This window comes from Tupaia chinensis, unplaced genomic scaffold, assembly GCF_000334495.1.
Source record: "Tupaia chinensis unplaced genomic scaffold, TupChi_1.0 Scaffold139431_1, whole genome shotgun sequence".
NCBI lineage: Eukaryota > Metazoa > Chordata > Mammalia > Scandentia > Tupaiidae > Tupaia > Tupaia belangeri.
Window position 1 is genome coordinate 740,249 of NW_006199316.1, and position 12,120 is coordinate 752,368.

The 12,120-nt window shown below is 56.7% G+C and overlaps 1 protein-coding gene across 2 annotated transcripts; it reads right to left on the reverse strand.

The window, feature by feature from the left end:
- Positions 1–209: 209 nt before the first annotated feature.
- TAGLN (transgelin) lies at positions 210–7,118 on the reverse strand. 2 transcript variants are annotated; one of them, XM_006161888.3, is made up of 5 exons: positions 6,985–7,118; positions 2,390–2,581; positions 2,116–2,293; positions 1,720–1,822; positions 210–753 (listed from the first exon to the last, which is right to left on the reverse strand). In XM_006161888.3, exons 2-5 carry the CDS (start codon positions 2,567–2,569, stop codon positions 609–611), a joined length of 606 nt encoding a protein of 201 aa, XP_006161950.1. In that variant the 5' UTR covers positions 2,570–2,581; positions 6,985–7,118; the 3' UTR covers positions 210–608. The 2 variants fall into 2 exon arrangements, with proteins under 2 accessions (XP_006161950.1, XP_006161951.1); XM_006161889.3 differs by having other exon boundaries at positions 6,963–7,118.
- Positions 7,119–12,120: the final 5,002 nt, after the last annotated feature.

The window sequence follows — 12,120 nt, forward strand, 5'->3', positions numbered from 1 at the left end:
TCTTTCCCTTCAGTCCCAGAGATTCCAAGGCCTGCTTCTTCTGAAAGGCTCTGCCCCTTCTGGAACTCTGGGCCACACAGGGTCCCCCAGAAGGCAGCATAGGCACATGCATAACCCAGGGTGCCTGCCCACCCCAGCTCAGATGTTCCAGAGCCAGGACAGAAGTGACCAGGACAAATCAAACTCAGCGAGCCAGGCCTGAGAAAAGATGGATGTATATATATATATATGTATTTTTTTCCTTTTTGAATTTCAACCTCAAAAATATTCCAGGAAAAGATGGGGGAGGCTGGGCTGGGTCCCCTGCTGTGGACTATTGCCGCCAAGGAAGACTGTGGTCTGGCCCCACAGACAGGCTCCCCCCAGCTCGCTCCCCCCTGCTTAGCCCAGGAAGGGGAGAGACAGGAGGTGGTGGGGCAGCTGGGAGGAGGGGCCAGGCCGTGGTGCTTTGGGTGAGTCGGCTGACGCGGGGAGCTGGAATTGGGGGGCTGCGCGTGTGCAGTCTCCTTTCCCTGTGCCGGAGCCTCAGAGCTTGGCTGGAGGACCTGGACAGGTGTGGGTGAGCGGGCTAAGCTGGAGGTGGGGTGGGGGCTCCACGGGCGAGCCGTCTAGCTGATGATCTGCCGAGGCCGTCCATAGCCTGTCATGCCGGCCTGGGAGGCTCCTCTGTTGCTGCCCATCTGAAGGCCGATGACGTGCTTCCCCTCCTGCAGCTGGCTCTCCGTGAATTCCCTCTTATGCTCCTGGGCTTTCCTGGAAGAGGAGGGAGCAGGGTAAAGACTTGCCAGGACTCCTGTGTCTACCTGTTTTCTTTTTTTAAAAAAAAATAATTGTTTATTTAATTTTATTTATTCATATATTTCAATTTGACCAGAGAGGGAGAGAGAGAGGGAAGGTGAGAAAGCAAGCCACCATGTCCGGTATCCGACATGTGGGAGTGTCCAGTGCCTTAACCACTACGCCACCTTCTGGTCCTCATGTCTACCTGTTTTCTGACTCTTCTGGAGCTTGCTGACCCAACCCCATTCCCTTCCTGTTTCACGTCTTTTTTTCTCTGTAATCTGGTTTACCCCATAGGCTAGGGAGACTAAGCACAGGAGGTAAAGGAGTCCAGGACCAGCAGTTAGCATAATAGCTATGTCACTGGACTCCCATGTAGTCGACTGCGGTTCGAGCCCTGGACCCGGTGGCTTAAACTCACACCGGGTACATGTGCGTGTATGTGCACCTAAGATCCTGAGAGGAGAATGGAGGAAAAGGGATTGCGGCGTGGCCATCCCCCTGAAAGAAAAGAAAAGAAAGGAAGGAGTCCAGAGCCAGCCCTGTAGCCTTGTGAAGGAAGCCATATCCCATGTGACTGATTGTGTAGTTCAAATTCTTGAGAAACACCCTGGGCACATGTGTGTGCCTGTCCCAAGTTCTGAGAGGAGGAAGAGACGAAGGAGAAGGGATTGCTGTCCCTTGTGACCAGTGCTGTGGTCACACTGCACTGAGGGGTGCTTTCTCTCTCTGGTGAGAACGCATGTCCTCTGGCAATTAAAAAAACAAACAAACAGTAAAAAAATATTGGGGACCACTTCTCTCATCCTCAATCCCCATGGCATACCTTTCTGGCTACCTGCTCCCCTCCTCATCCCCACAAGTCGGTTAGCCCAGACCTCCTCCCATCCATGCAGGGATCTAGGCTCAGCGTGCACGGATGCCCTGGTGGCCACGTACTTCATAAACCAGTTGGGGTCTCCACGGTAGTGCCCGTCATTCTTGGTCACTGCCAAGCTGCCCAAGGCCATCAGGGTCCTCTGCACTGCTGACATGTCTTTGCCTGTAAGAAGAAGGGGTGCCGGGAGGACAAAGTCCTGGCCCTGGGATCAAACAGGACCCCAAGCCAGGCCTTGCCCCCAGACCTCGCAAAAAGTAGCCAGACCAGGCACACAAGTTGCCCCTGAATCAAAGGGGGCTTCCATAGACCCTGCGGCGAGCCCGCATGAGTGTGGTGTGGCCATCTCTGGGCCTACGCCCTCCTGCTCTGCACACATAAGCAGACCTCCCGGTATCTCCCTGCCCAGTACCCTGTCACCTGCAGACCTTACCTCCCTTAGCCCCTTTCCAATGTACCTTCGAAGAGGTCAACAGTCTGGAACATGTCGGTCTTGGTGACCCCGTAGTCCTCAGCAGCCTTCAGGAACTGAGCCACCTGCTCCATCTGCTTGAACACCATGGAGGGTGGGTTCTCGGGCACCTTCACTGGTTTGCAGCCGTCAGGGTACAGGCTGTTCACAAGCTTGCTCAGGATCTGCCAGGCACGGAACATAGCTTAGCACTTGGCTCAGGGCTGAACCCGCAACTCTCGGACAACACAGCCCCAGCTGGCCTGCCAGGGTGCACTCACCACGCCGTTCTTTAGCCAGACCTGGAAGCCCAGGCGCCCGCGGTCCGGGCGACCGACGTCAGGGCCACACTGCACTATGATCCACTCTATCAGCCGCTCCTCCAGCTCCTCGTCGTACTTCTTCTCGATTTTGGATTGCACCTCGCGGCTCATGCCATAGGAAGGACCCTTGTTGGCCATGTTGGGGGAGCACTAAAGGAGGACAGGTGAAGGGCACAGGTGTGAGGGTCAGGGAGCAGCCCTGCTTGCACATGTGCCAGGCGGACCTCCTGACTGCGTGGGGCACCCAGCCAGCCTCGGCATGTACCACTGCACTGCCCACCTACCCCAGGCCCTGCCAGGAGGCTGGGGGCCTGCCTGAACCTGAACAACTGAAAACACAATACCGGTTTTTTTTTTTTTTTCTTTTTTTAAGTTTTTTTTTTCTTTTAAGAAGTTTTTTTTTTTTTTCCAGGCCAGCAGGTGGCGGAGCGGTTAAAGGAACTGGGTTCCATATGCTTGATCACACAGTTTAAGTCCTGGAGCCTGTGGGTGCATGTGTGTGCGTGCCCAAAATCCCTAGAGGAGAATGGAGGAGAAGGGATTGTGGCGTGGTCATCCCACTGGGGGGAGCTTTCTCACTTTCCCTATCTCTCTCTGTCTGTCTCCGGCGAGTGCACATGCTCTATAGCAAACCAAAAAAAGGAAAAAAAAAGAAATATGTATTTTTTTTGTTTCTAATGAATGGGACCAGCAGATAGTGTGGTGGCTAAGGTGCTGGACTCCCACGTGATCTACCGCAGCTGGAATCCCAGACCTGGCAGTCTGTGTGTGCCAGGCGCGTGGGTGCGTGCCCAACATCCTGAGAGGAGAATGAAGGGATTGTGGCATAGCCGCCCCCCTGGAGGGGGGGCAATTTCACACTTTCTGTCTCTCTCTGTCTCTGCGGGAGGGCATGCGCCCTATAGTAAAAAAATCTCTCAAATAAATAAATCCACGAACAAGACAGACAGAAAGAGACTACACACAGCACCCCACAGGGCCCCCATGCTGCCTTCAGCCAGCCCTAGATCCCAGGCACGCGTGTGCTGAGTGTGTTCAGGGAAGTCTCCAGACATAAACTTGGGACCTTCTGATGATGGCTTGGCCTCAGAGAGCAGTGTGTGCCACCACCCTGCCCCAGTAAACTCGTTATACAGGACCAGAGATATTTAGGCTTCCTAGCCCTCATGCTCTGTGCTGGCGTAGCATGCAGGCAGCCACAGATAATCAACAAATGAGCATGACTTTGTACCAGTAAAACTTTTTTGTTTGTTTGTTTTATTTTTAAAGTTTTTGCCACAGGGCACCTGCACTGGCCAGAGACTGAATGAGAGGGAAAGTGAGAAATCACCCGTACAGGGGGGAAGGTCATGCCACAATCCCTTCTCCTTTACTCTCCTCCTGGAAGCTTGGCTACACACGCACATGCACCTAGCATGATTTTCAAGCCACCGGGCCTGGGACTTGAATAGCGGCTGGCCGTGTGGGAGTCCATTGCCATAACCACCACGCCACCCACTGGTCTCCCATAAAGCTTTTTTTAAAACAAAAACAGGCTGGATTTGGCCCTAGGCCATAGTTTGACCACACCTGGTCTAGAGCATTCTTTCGTTGCCAAGACTAGCCCCAGAGGCACTGTTTAGAAACCACCTTGCCCCCCAGAATAAAGCCAGGAGGCATTTGTCCCACTGGATGTGAGGTGGTCACCACCTCTGCCTCAAGAAACAGTTCCCTCCCACTCGTGCTCTTGTTCCCGTCCAGAAGCTGAACTCCCGACGCCAGCTCTTCGCCAGGTCAGCTCGGCCTCTGGCCTGCGGCTGCAGCGGCTCAGCCCTGGCGAGGTCTAGGACACCCAAGAGCTCTTGGCAGGGAAGCTGCGTCTCCTCAGGGGACCCAGAAGAGAGAAATGGCATTCGCATGGACTTCCCCGGCCCTCAGGCTCTGCCCACTGAAGTAGTTGAAGTTAGAGTTCTCCAGGGAATATTCCAGAGCCAAGAATCCACAGCCAGAGCATGGGAAGCCCAACCCTGTCTGGCCATGCTGCCCTGAGGGCTTGGGCCTGGCACCGTTCAGGAGGGCTTATGGGCATACAGGGGAGGCTGCAGGAGCAGGGGCTGGCAGGGAGGAGCCGGGGAAGGCACGGGCTTGGCTGGTCGAGAGGAATCAGACTGCCTGCGGCAGGTGCCATCCAGGGTGCTGAGCTGCTGCCCAGTGTTGGGAGAGCCTTCCAGAAGCGTCAAAGGAGGCCAAGCCACGCCCTGGCAGGGAGAGGTCAGAGGGCGGGAGGGGATGAGGGGCTGAGAGTGGGGCAACACGCCCTCGCCTCAACACACACACACACACACACACACACACACACACACACACACATACACACACGCACACACACAGTTCCTTCTCCTGTGAGAGCTGACACCCCCACGCCCCACCATGGGGAGCGAGCTGACCTCACACATCACACTGGTCCGGGGCCAGCTGCCGAGCCACGGCCTGCCCACGCTGGCCCCTTCCTGAGCCCGCGCTCCCGCCTGTGCGGTGGCTCGCTCTGCTCCAGAGGGCTGTGAGAACCAGACGGTGTCTGGGAGCCACCTCACACGCTCCTGTGCCTTAGCACAGCTCCTCCAAATGCCTGTTCTCTGCCACCAGGGCCGTTCTCCTGGAGGTGAGCTGGGAGCCAGCCAGCCAGCAGAGGCAGGAGTGAAAACCAGGTAGGTCTCCCTCCCACTCCGGCCTCCACCCACTTCTCAAAATCACTCCCCGAGCCCGTGACGAAGTTCGAGGGGAAAAACACCGATGGGTCCTCTGCAGGCCGGCCACCAGGCAGCTCGCTCTGTGTCCATTTGCTCGTCTGCAAAGGGCAGGTGGGGATGCAGCAGGTCTGAGGACAAGGTTCTCAGGGCACTGGGGGGCGCAGTGGGCCTCCTGGTCCGCCAGCCCTCTCCCAGCAGCGAGGCCAGAGAACCCAAGGCACAGACTTCCACTCTGCTGTTCGGCCACCCACAGCCGAGTCTCCCCTTCCCCAGCCTGCGTGGTGCCCCCCGCCCACTCCCAGCCACCCAAGGACGTCTGGGCAAGGACCTGTGGTGAAAATGCGCAAGTCAGCTGGTCCCGGTGCTTCTAGTCCCCTGGCCAATCTCGGCCCCACCCCACCACCTGACAGGCACCCGCCATCTTCAATCCCTTGCTGGCCTGTGTTCCCACCCCTGCCCTCACAGCTGCCCTCCCCTACCACTCCACACGAGGAACGGGATGGAAGGAGAGTCCCCCCCAGCTCCAGCTTTCAGTCTCAAGGGTCACACAGACAGCAGCAGGAAAGTGACATGGCTCATGGTGACAAGCACAGTATCGTTTGTAGCCTCTGGGTCTCAAGACCGTGTGTGGCTTAGGGTCAGAGTCGAGGAGGGAAATGAAACGCAGGTCACCCCCACCCTCGCCCAGCACCACCTCCTCGACCCCCCTGGAGAAGAGTCTGAAGTGGATGGTCTCAAGCCGTCCCTTACAGTCCTCTCTGAAGAGCCCCCAGCCTCACCTTCCAGCTGCTGGGGAGAGCAGAGGGAGGCGGTGGCTGCAGGGGCAGGTCTAGACCACGGCTTTTGGGACACGTGCACCAGACAAGAGCTGAGGCTGGGCTTGAGCCACCTAACCTGTGACTCTGTCGGTCTCCCCTTCAGTGGGCAGCCCCGTGGGCGAGCCTGGGCCGTGGGGAAGGAAGGAGGACTGCCGCAAGAGCAGGTGCACCTCTCATCCCCAGGGGCCAGAGAGCGCACAGCCCGGGGGCCCCGCAGGCCTGCTGTGCCTGCTCTCCACACAACTAGACACGCAGCACACGGGAGCGAGCACATCCGACCTGAGCGGGCACAAGGGCTCGCTTACTAGGGACACGCAGAGTGGCCCTCCCACACTGACCTGCCCGCCTCGCCCACCTCGCCACCACCGTTTCAATGGGAGCCAGAGGGGAATCACCCAGGCCCTCTGGGAAAAGCCAAGGGTCCCAGGCACTCCAAAGCTCCTCCTCAGCAGTCCCCACCCCCCAGCCCTCTGCCTACCCTGGGCTGTGGGGGGCCTTCCCACTCTCAGAACGCAAGAGTAGCCCCTAACCCAGCAGGCCTGCACCAGCCCCCAGCCTGTGAGCTCTCTAAGGTCCTTTGCCTCCCCAGGGGAACGCACCCTTCACCTCCTCGGATGTCCTACACAGAATGCCCTGGCCTAGCCTGACAAGGGGTGTGACTGTGGCTGAAAACAGGGGGCCTCCTTCTCACCCCAACTGTTTCTAGCACCAATGCCTCTGCACCAGCCAAGTCGCCTGAGCCTGGCCTGAGCCTGGGCCACCCAGTGTGAAAGAGGTACAGAGGTACGGGATCTAGGGACCCCCTTCTACCCCAGCTAGGACCAGCCCCCCCGTCCCACCCCTCTGTCTGGAGCTCAGGGATCCCTGCAGGCTGACTGTCCCAGCAAGAACCTGGCCACTGACTGGGAGGTCACCTGAAATACACCCACTGCTACCGTCATGCTGGGGCCCAACTTCCCTCTGAGCCCAGACGGATACACTTACAGGGGTTCCTGGATACACTTACAGGGGTTCCTCAGGCTCTCAGGAGGGAATGAGGTCTCGAGTCTGGACTTGGGCAGACAGGATGGGGCGCTGGCTGGGAGAGGGGTTTAAAGGGTTGCGTCGCGGGGTGATGTCAGCCTCCTCCTCCAGCTCGCCCCTCGACCCCCTCCCTGCTGAAGGAAGCCGGCTCTGCTCCCCACCCCCAGTCCCCTAGTGACTCCACGCAGGCTCCATATTTGGGGAAAGACACCAAGTTGGAGCAGTCTGCAGGGGCTGCCCGAGACATTCTCTGCGTGCTTTGGAGATGGAGCCGCCAGGCGGGGCTGGGCTGCCGGCGGGGAGCCGGCCGGGAAAAGCCTTTTATGGACAGGACCACAAAAGCCTTCCCGGGCCATTGGGACTTGGGGCTGCTCCTTCTTCACCGTTCCCTGCCCCTGAGTTTGAGGGGGCGGGCAAGATCAAGAGAATCTGGTCCTGGACAGAGGAGAGGGCCAGGGAGCTGGGGAGCCCTGGGATCTGTGGGGGACAAACCAGCCACCCTCTCGTAGGACAGGCTGAGGCACAGGGTGTACCTGCCCAAGGCTGCACGGTGATTGGCAGGCCCTGGGCACCCTGCACACTTGTATGGGTGCAGGGAGGCTGCAGACTCACCCCATTCAGATTGACAGCTTTCTGTTGGGGTGGGATTTGGGGGTTCAACAGCTGAGTCAACCTGGCCCCCACCCAGAGGGCAGTGGCAGTAAGAGGGTCTAAGGTGTGGCAGGACCAGAGACACTACCACCAGGGCTGGAGGCTCAGGAGGATGGCATTCTCTCCCTTTCAGTCCCTGCCTCCCCCTGGAAAACATGCACCCCATCACCCGGGGAGAGGACCCACCCACGCCCTGCTCTTATCTGGCTTCAGAGGTCTCTGGATGGAATAGGAGGTTAAGGTGAGAGATTTCCAGTGGGGACTCCAAGCTGCCCACCCCCTCCCTACGACACCCATAGAAAGGACCTAACACTCTCTACTACACACATATCCCTGGCACCACCCCAAGCCAAGTAAGATCCCAGAAGAGGGCAACCAGGTCCAGCAGCCAGGGCGGGGCCGCCTCAGAACCTCCACCCCTCACAGCCAGCCCCGCTGACTGCGGAGCTCAGGGGTATACGGAGCTCAGGTGCCCCCTAGTGGCACCTGCCAGGAAGATCAGAGCAAACTCTGTCCCTGCTATGTCCCAGATTCAACGGACACCGAGCCCCCAGTCGTGTCCTTCTTAGCGTGCTGTGTTCGGAACCAACCTTCCAGGGAACTCCCTCCCCATAGAGCCTGCCCACATCCATCACCACCCACGTTTCACGTTCGCAGAGCATCAGCGGGCCTCACGCAGGCTCACACCCAGGGAGGAAGCTCGCAACCCTGAGCCTGCAGACGCTCGGCCGGAGGTGCTTTGGAAGTGGTGGAGTGAGTGGGACCAACAGGAGAGGACCAGGCGAAGGCCTTTGCAAAAACAGGTCTCTCTGCCCAGCAGAATGCCTGGTGCAGAGTAAGCAGGATACTGGTAAAAGTTCACTGAACTGGGACCAGCGAATGGAGTAATGGCTATGTCACTGGACTGCCACATGGTCGACTACGGTTCAAGTCCTGGACCCAGCAGCTTCAAACTCAGGTCAGGCACATATATACATATGCCCAAAATTCCGGGAGGAGGGATTACAGCGTGGCCACTCACCCTGGGGGGTGCTGTCTCTCTGGTAAGCACACATGCCCTATAGCAAAAATCTCTTTTTTAAAAAAAGTGTACTAAATTAATGTTGCTGCTCAGGAGAAGAAAACTGGAGGGGGGCGGGGGCAAGGTGCTGGCAAAGAGAAAGGTCTGCCAGACCAAGTGGGAACTGGAGGACGCCCGCCCTACCCCCTTTTCCCCACATGGCTGCCCAGAAAGGGGAAGCAAACCGGGCTGTTTCTTTATTGAACGTGGACTCATTCACAGAAAACAGAAATGCAACCGTAGCATGGAAGGACATAAAATGGAGTTCTGAAAAAAAGATCCAGACCTGCCTCCTCTCCCCTGCCCGAGGAGCACAATAAAAACAACTTTGAGAGAATAAAACACAATCCCATCCCCGAGGCAGACCCCGACCCAACCTGCCCCATCCTTGGCAACTGGAATGGTCCACTGGGGTGAAGGGAGTCAAGGACTAGGGCGGCCAGGGGACTCAGAGCTGAGGCAACGCTGTAAACGCCACGGTTTCCGAGGTCTGTGTGTGAGGAATACTGAGCTTGGCCGAGACTTGGGCGGAACTCGGAAGCCAGCCCCAGGTCCTAGAGCCACGCTGGATGTGGGGACCCAGGGGGAAATGGTGTGTCCCTTCCTTCAGCCTCTCTTGAAGCTAGCCAGGGGGCTGCCGTGGCTATGGAGGAGGCAGGATGGGTGGGTTCTGTGTGCCACCCCCCTCCTGTACCCCCTGACATTCTTGGGCAGTGTCAATGGCACTGAGAGGCCCCAGGCTGGGGCTTGGCAGGACTGAGGGCTTGGAAAAGAAGGACGGAAAGGGATGCGTTGCTTCTCCCTCTGATCCGGGGGTTGGCATCAGGTGTCTGGGGGCTGATGGATGAGGAAGGGACCTCTGAATTCAGCCCCTGAGATTAGAAAGCAGGTCTCAAATTGGGCTGACCCTGCTTGCTAAAGGTCCTGCCCTGGGCCTCATGGGCCTTAGCACCAAAATCCTGGCACCAGCTGGCCAGCCCCCCAGTCCTCCACCCCATCCATCTTGGCTGCCCAGGGTGGGCAGTGATGGCAGCCAGGCACAGCCCCAGTCAGGCCCCGGACTAAGAGCCAGTGAGGAGGAAAGGGCCTTGAGTTCCAGGCCGAGGCAGGGAAAGGATGGATGGATACAAGGCATGAAATGAGGAGAGCATGGCCTTCCCTCTTTCCTCCTGCAGAGGGACAAATGGGGAGCCAATGGATGGGGGCTCGTGGAGGGCCCCAACACTTAGAAGAAAACAGCAATTTGACCAATGTCTGGGGTCCCAGGGGAGCAGGCCTCCTCCCCAGCAGAGGCAGCTGCATGGCTCAATGCCCCCTGAAAACTGCCTGGGCCAGCCCTGGGCTGGACTGTACCGTCCCACCACTATCCAGTGCTGGGCAGCGGGGCTGGGACTCACACCCCTGGCTCTACGGAGGTGCCCTGCAGAACACGGAGGAGCTCAGGGCTCCCTGCAGTAAAGCACTGGCCCGGTTGCGGCTAGAAGACATGGATCTTGTCCCGCTGCGTGGTGTCCAGGTCATCGTCCAGGGTCAGCAACACCTGGGGGAGACACTGGGTCAGCCACGGGGGGGGAGGTGGCTCTGCCCTGCCCCGCCCTCCTGCTTGTGAAGGAGGAAGGACCCAAACGTGGCAATGGATAACAGAAAGTGCCAGATGCCGTGGTCATCGAAGAAGTCAAGGAGGGGGACCAGCAGTTAGCATAATGGCTATGTCGCTGAACTCCCATGTGGTCTACTGTGGTTCGAGTCCCGGATCTGGTGGCTTAAACTAATGCTGGGCGCGTGTGCGTGAACGCCCAAGATCCCGAGAGGAGAATGGAGGAGAAGGGATTGTGGCATGGCCATCCCCCCTGGGGGGTGATTTCTGATTTTTCGCTTTCTGTCTTTCTCTCTGTCTTTCTGGCGAGCACATAAAAAAAAAAAAAAAGTGCAGGAGGATGCAGTCTCGGTTGTTCTCTCGACTCCGCGGAGGCTTTCTGTCTCTCTGTTTCTCTCTTTCTGGCAAGTGCTCATGCCCTACAGCAAAAACCTCACCAAAAGAACAAAACAAAAAAACACCTGTGTGTGTGTGCACACGCGTAAAAGAATGGTTTATTCCATTTTATCTATTATTACTATTTTTAAATTTGTGATTTTTCGCTTTCTGTCTTTCTGGCGAGCACATGCACCCTATAGCAAAAAAAAAAAAAAAAAAAAAAAAAGTCCAGGAGGACGCAGTCTCAGTTGTGTTCTCTCGACTTCGCAGAGGCTTTCTGGGGAGAAACAGGGATGCCGGGGCTGGAATTTGAACCAGAGCTGGCAATGTTGGATCTGGCTCTCTTAACCAGTAGGCTAGGGATGGCCCACATTTTAGGTATTTGAAGTATTCTTATTCTGTGATGTTCCTTTGCAGGATCACCTGGCATATGACAGAGTGTAACTGCAGGTTATAATGTGCCAGGCAAACACAAGGAAAGAGAAGGCACTGAAAGTCTAAACGCAGTGCTTTTCCTACATGCTGTAAAACGTACATCACTGCAGATGGTGTGGTGGTTAAAGCGCGGGACTCCCTCTGAGGAAGCTGCCTTAGGGTTTTCATCAGTGGGACTTAAAACTTAATTCTTGTGAAAACGAGGTACCCAGTATTTCTGTTAAGACTTGTTCTTTTGAGTGATGTATTAAATGCTGCTAGAAAAGGCCCATTACATTAAACATAAGTCTCAAGAGATTATTAACGTTGATAAAAAATCTGAAGGGGGACCAGCAGATAATGTTAATGATTATGTCGCTGGACTCCATGTAGCAGGCCGTGGTTCAAGTCCCAGACCCGTTGGCTTAAACCTCATGGCAGGTATGTGTGCGTACCCAAGATCCTGAGTGGAGAATGGAGAAGGGATTGCGGGTAACCATCCCCTTGGGGGGTGATTTCTAGCTTCCCGTATCTTGGGCAAGCACATGAGCTCTATGGTAAAAATCTCTTTAAAAAAATAATGAAAGAGTACTGGGTGGGACCAGCAGTTAGCGTAATGGCTATGTCGCTGGACTCCCACGTAGTCGACCACGGTTCGTGTCCTGGACCCGGTGGCTTAAAACTCACGCCGGGTGCGTGTGCATGCGTGCCCAAGATCCCGAGAAGAGAATGGAGGAGGAGGGACTGCGGCATGACCATCCCCCCTGGGGGGTGATTTCTCACTTTCTGTCTCTCTGTCTCTGTCTGGCGAGCGCACACACCCTATAGCGAAAACCTCTCCCCCACCAAAAAAATAATAATAAACGAGTATTAGGTGGGACCAGCAGTTGGCATAATGGCTATGTCACTGGACTCCCTAGTTGACTGCGGTTCGAGTCCCGAACCTGGTGGCTTAAACTCACACCAGGCATGTGTGCGTGCGTACCCAAGATCCCGAGAGGAGAACGGAGGAGAAGGCA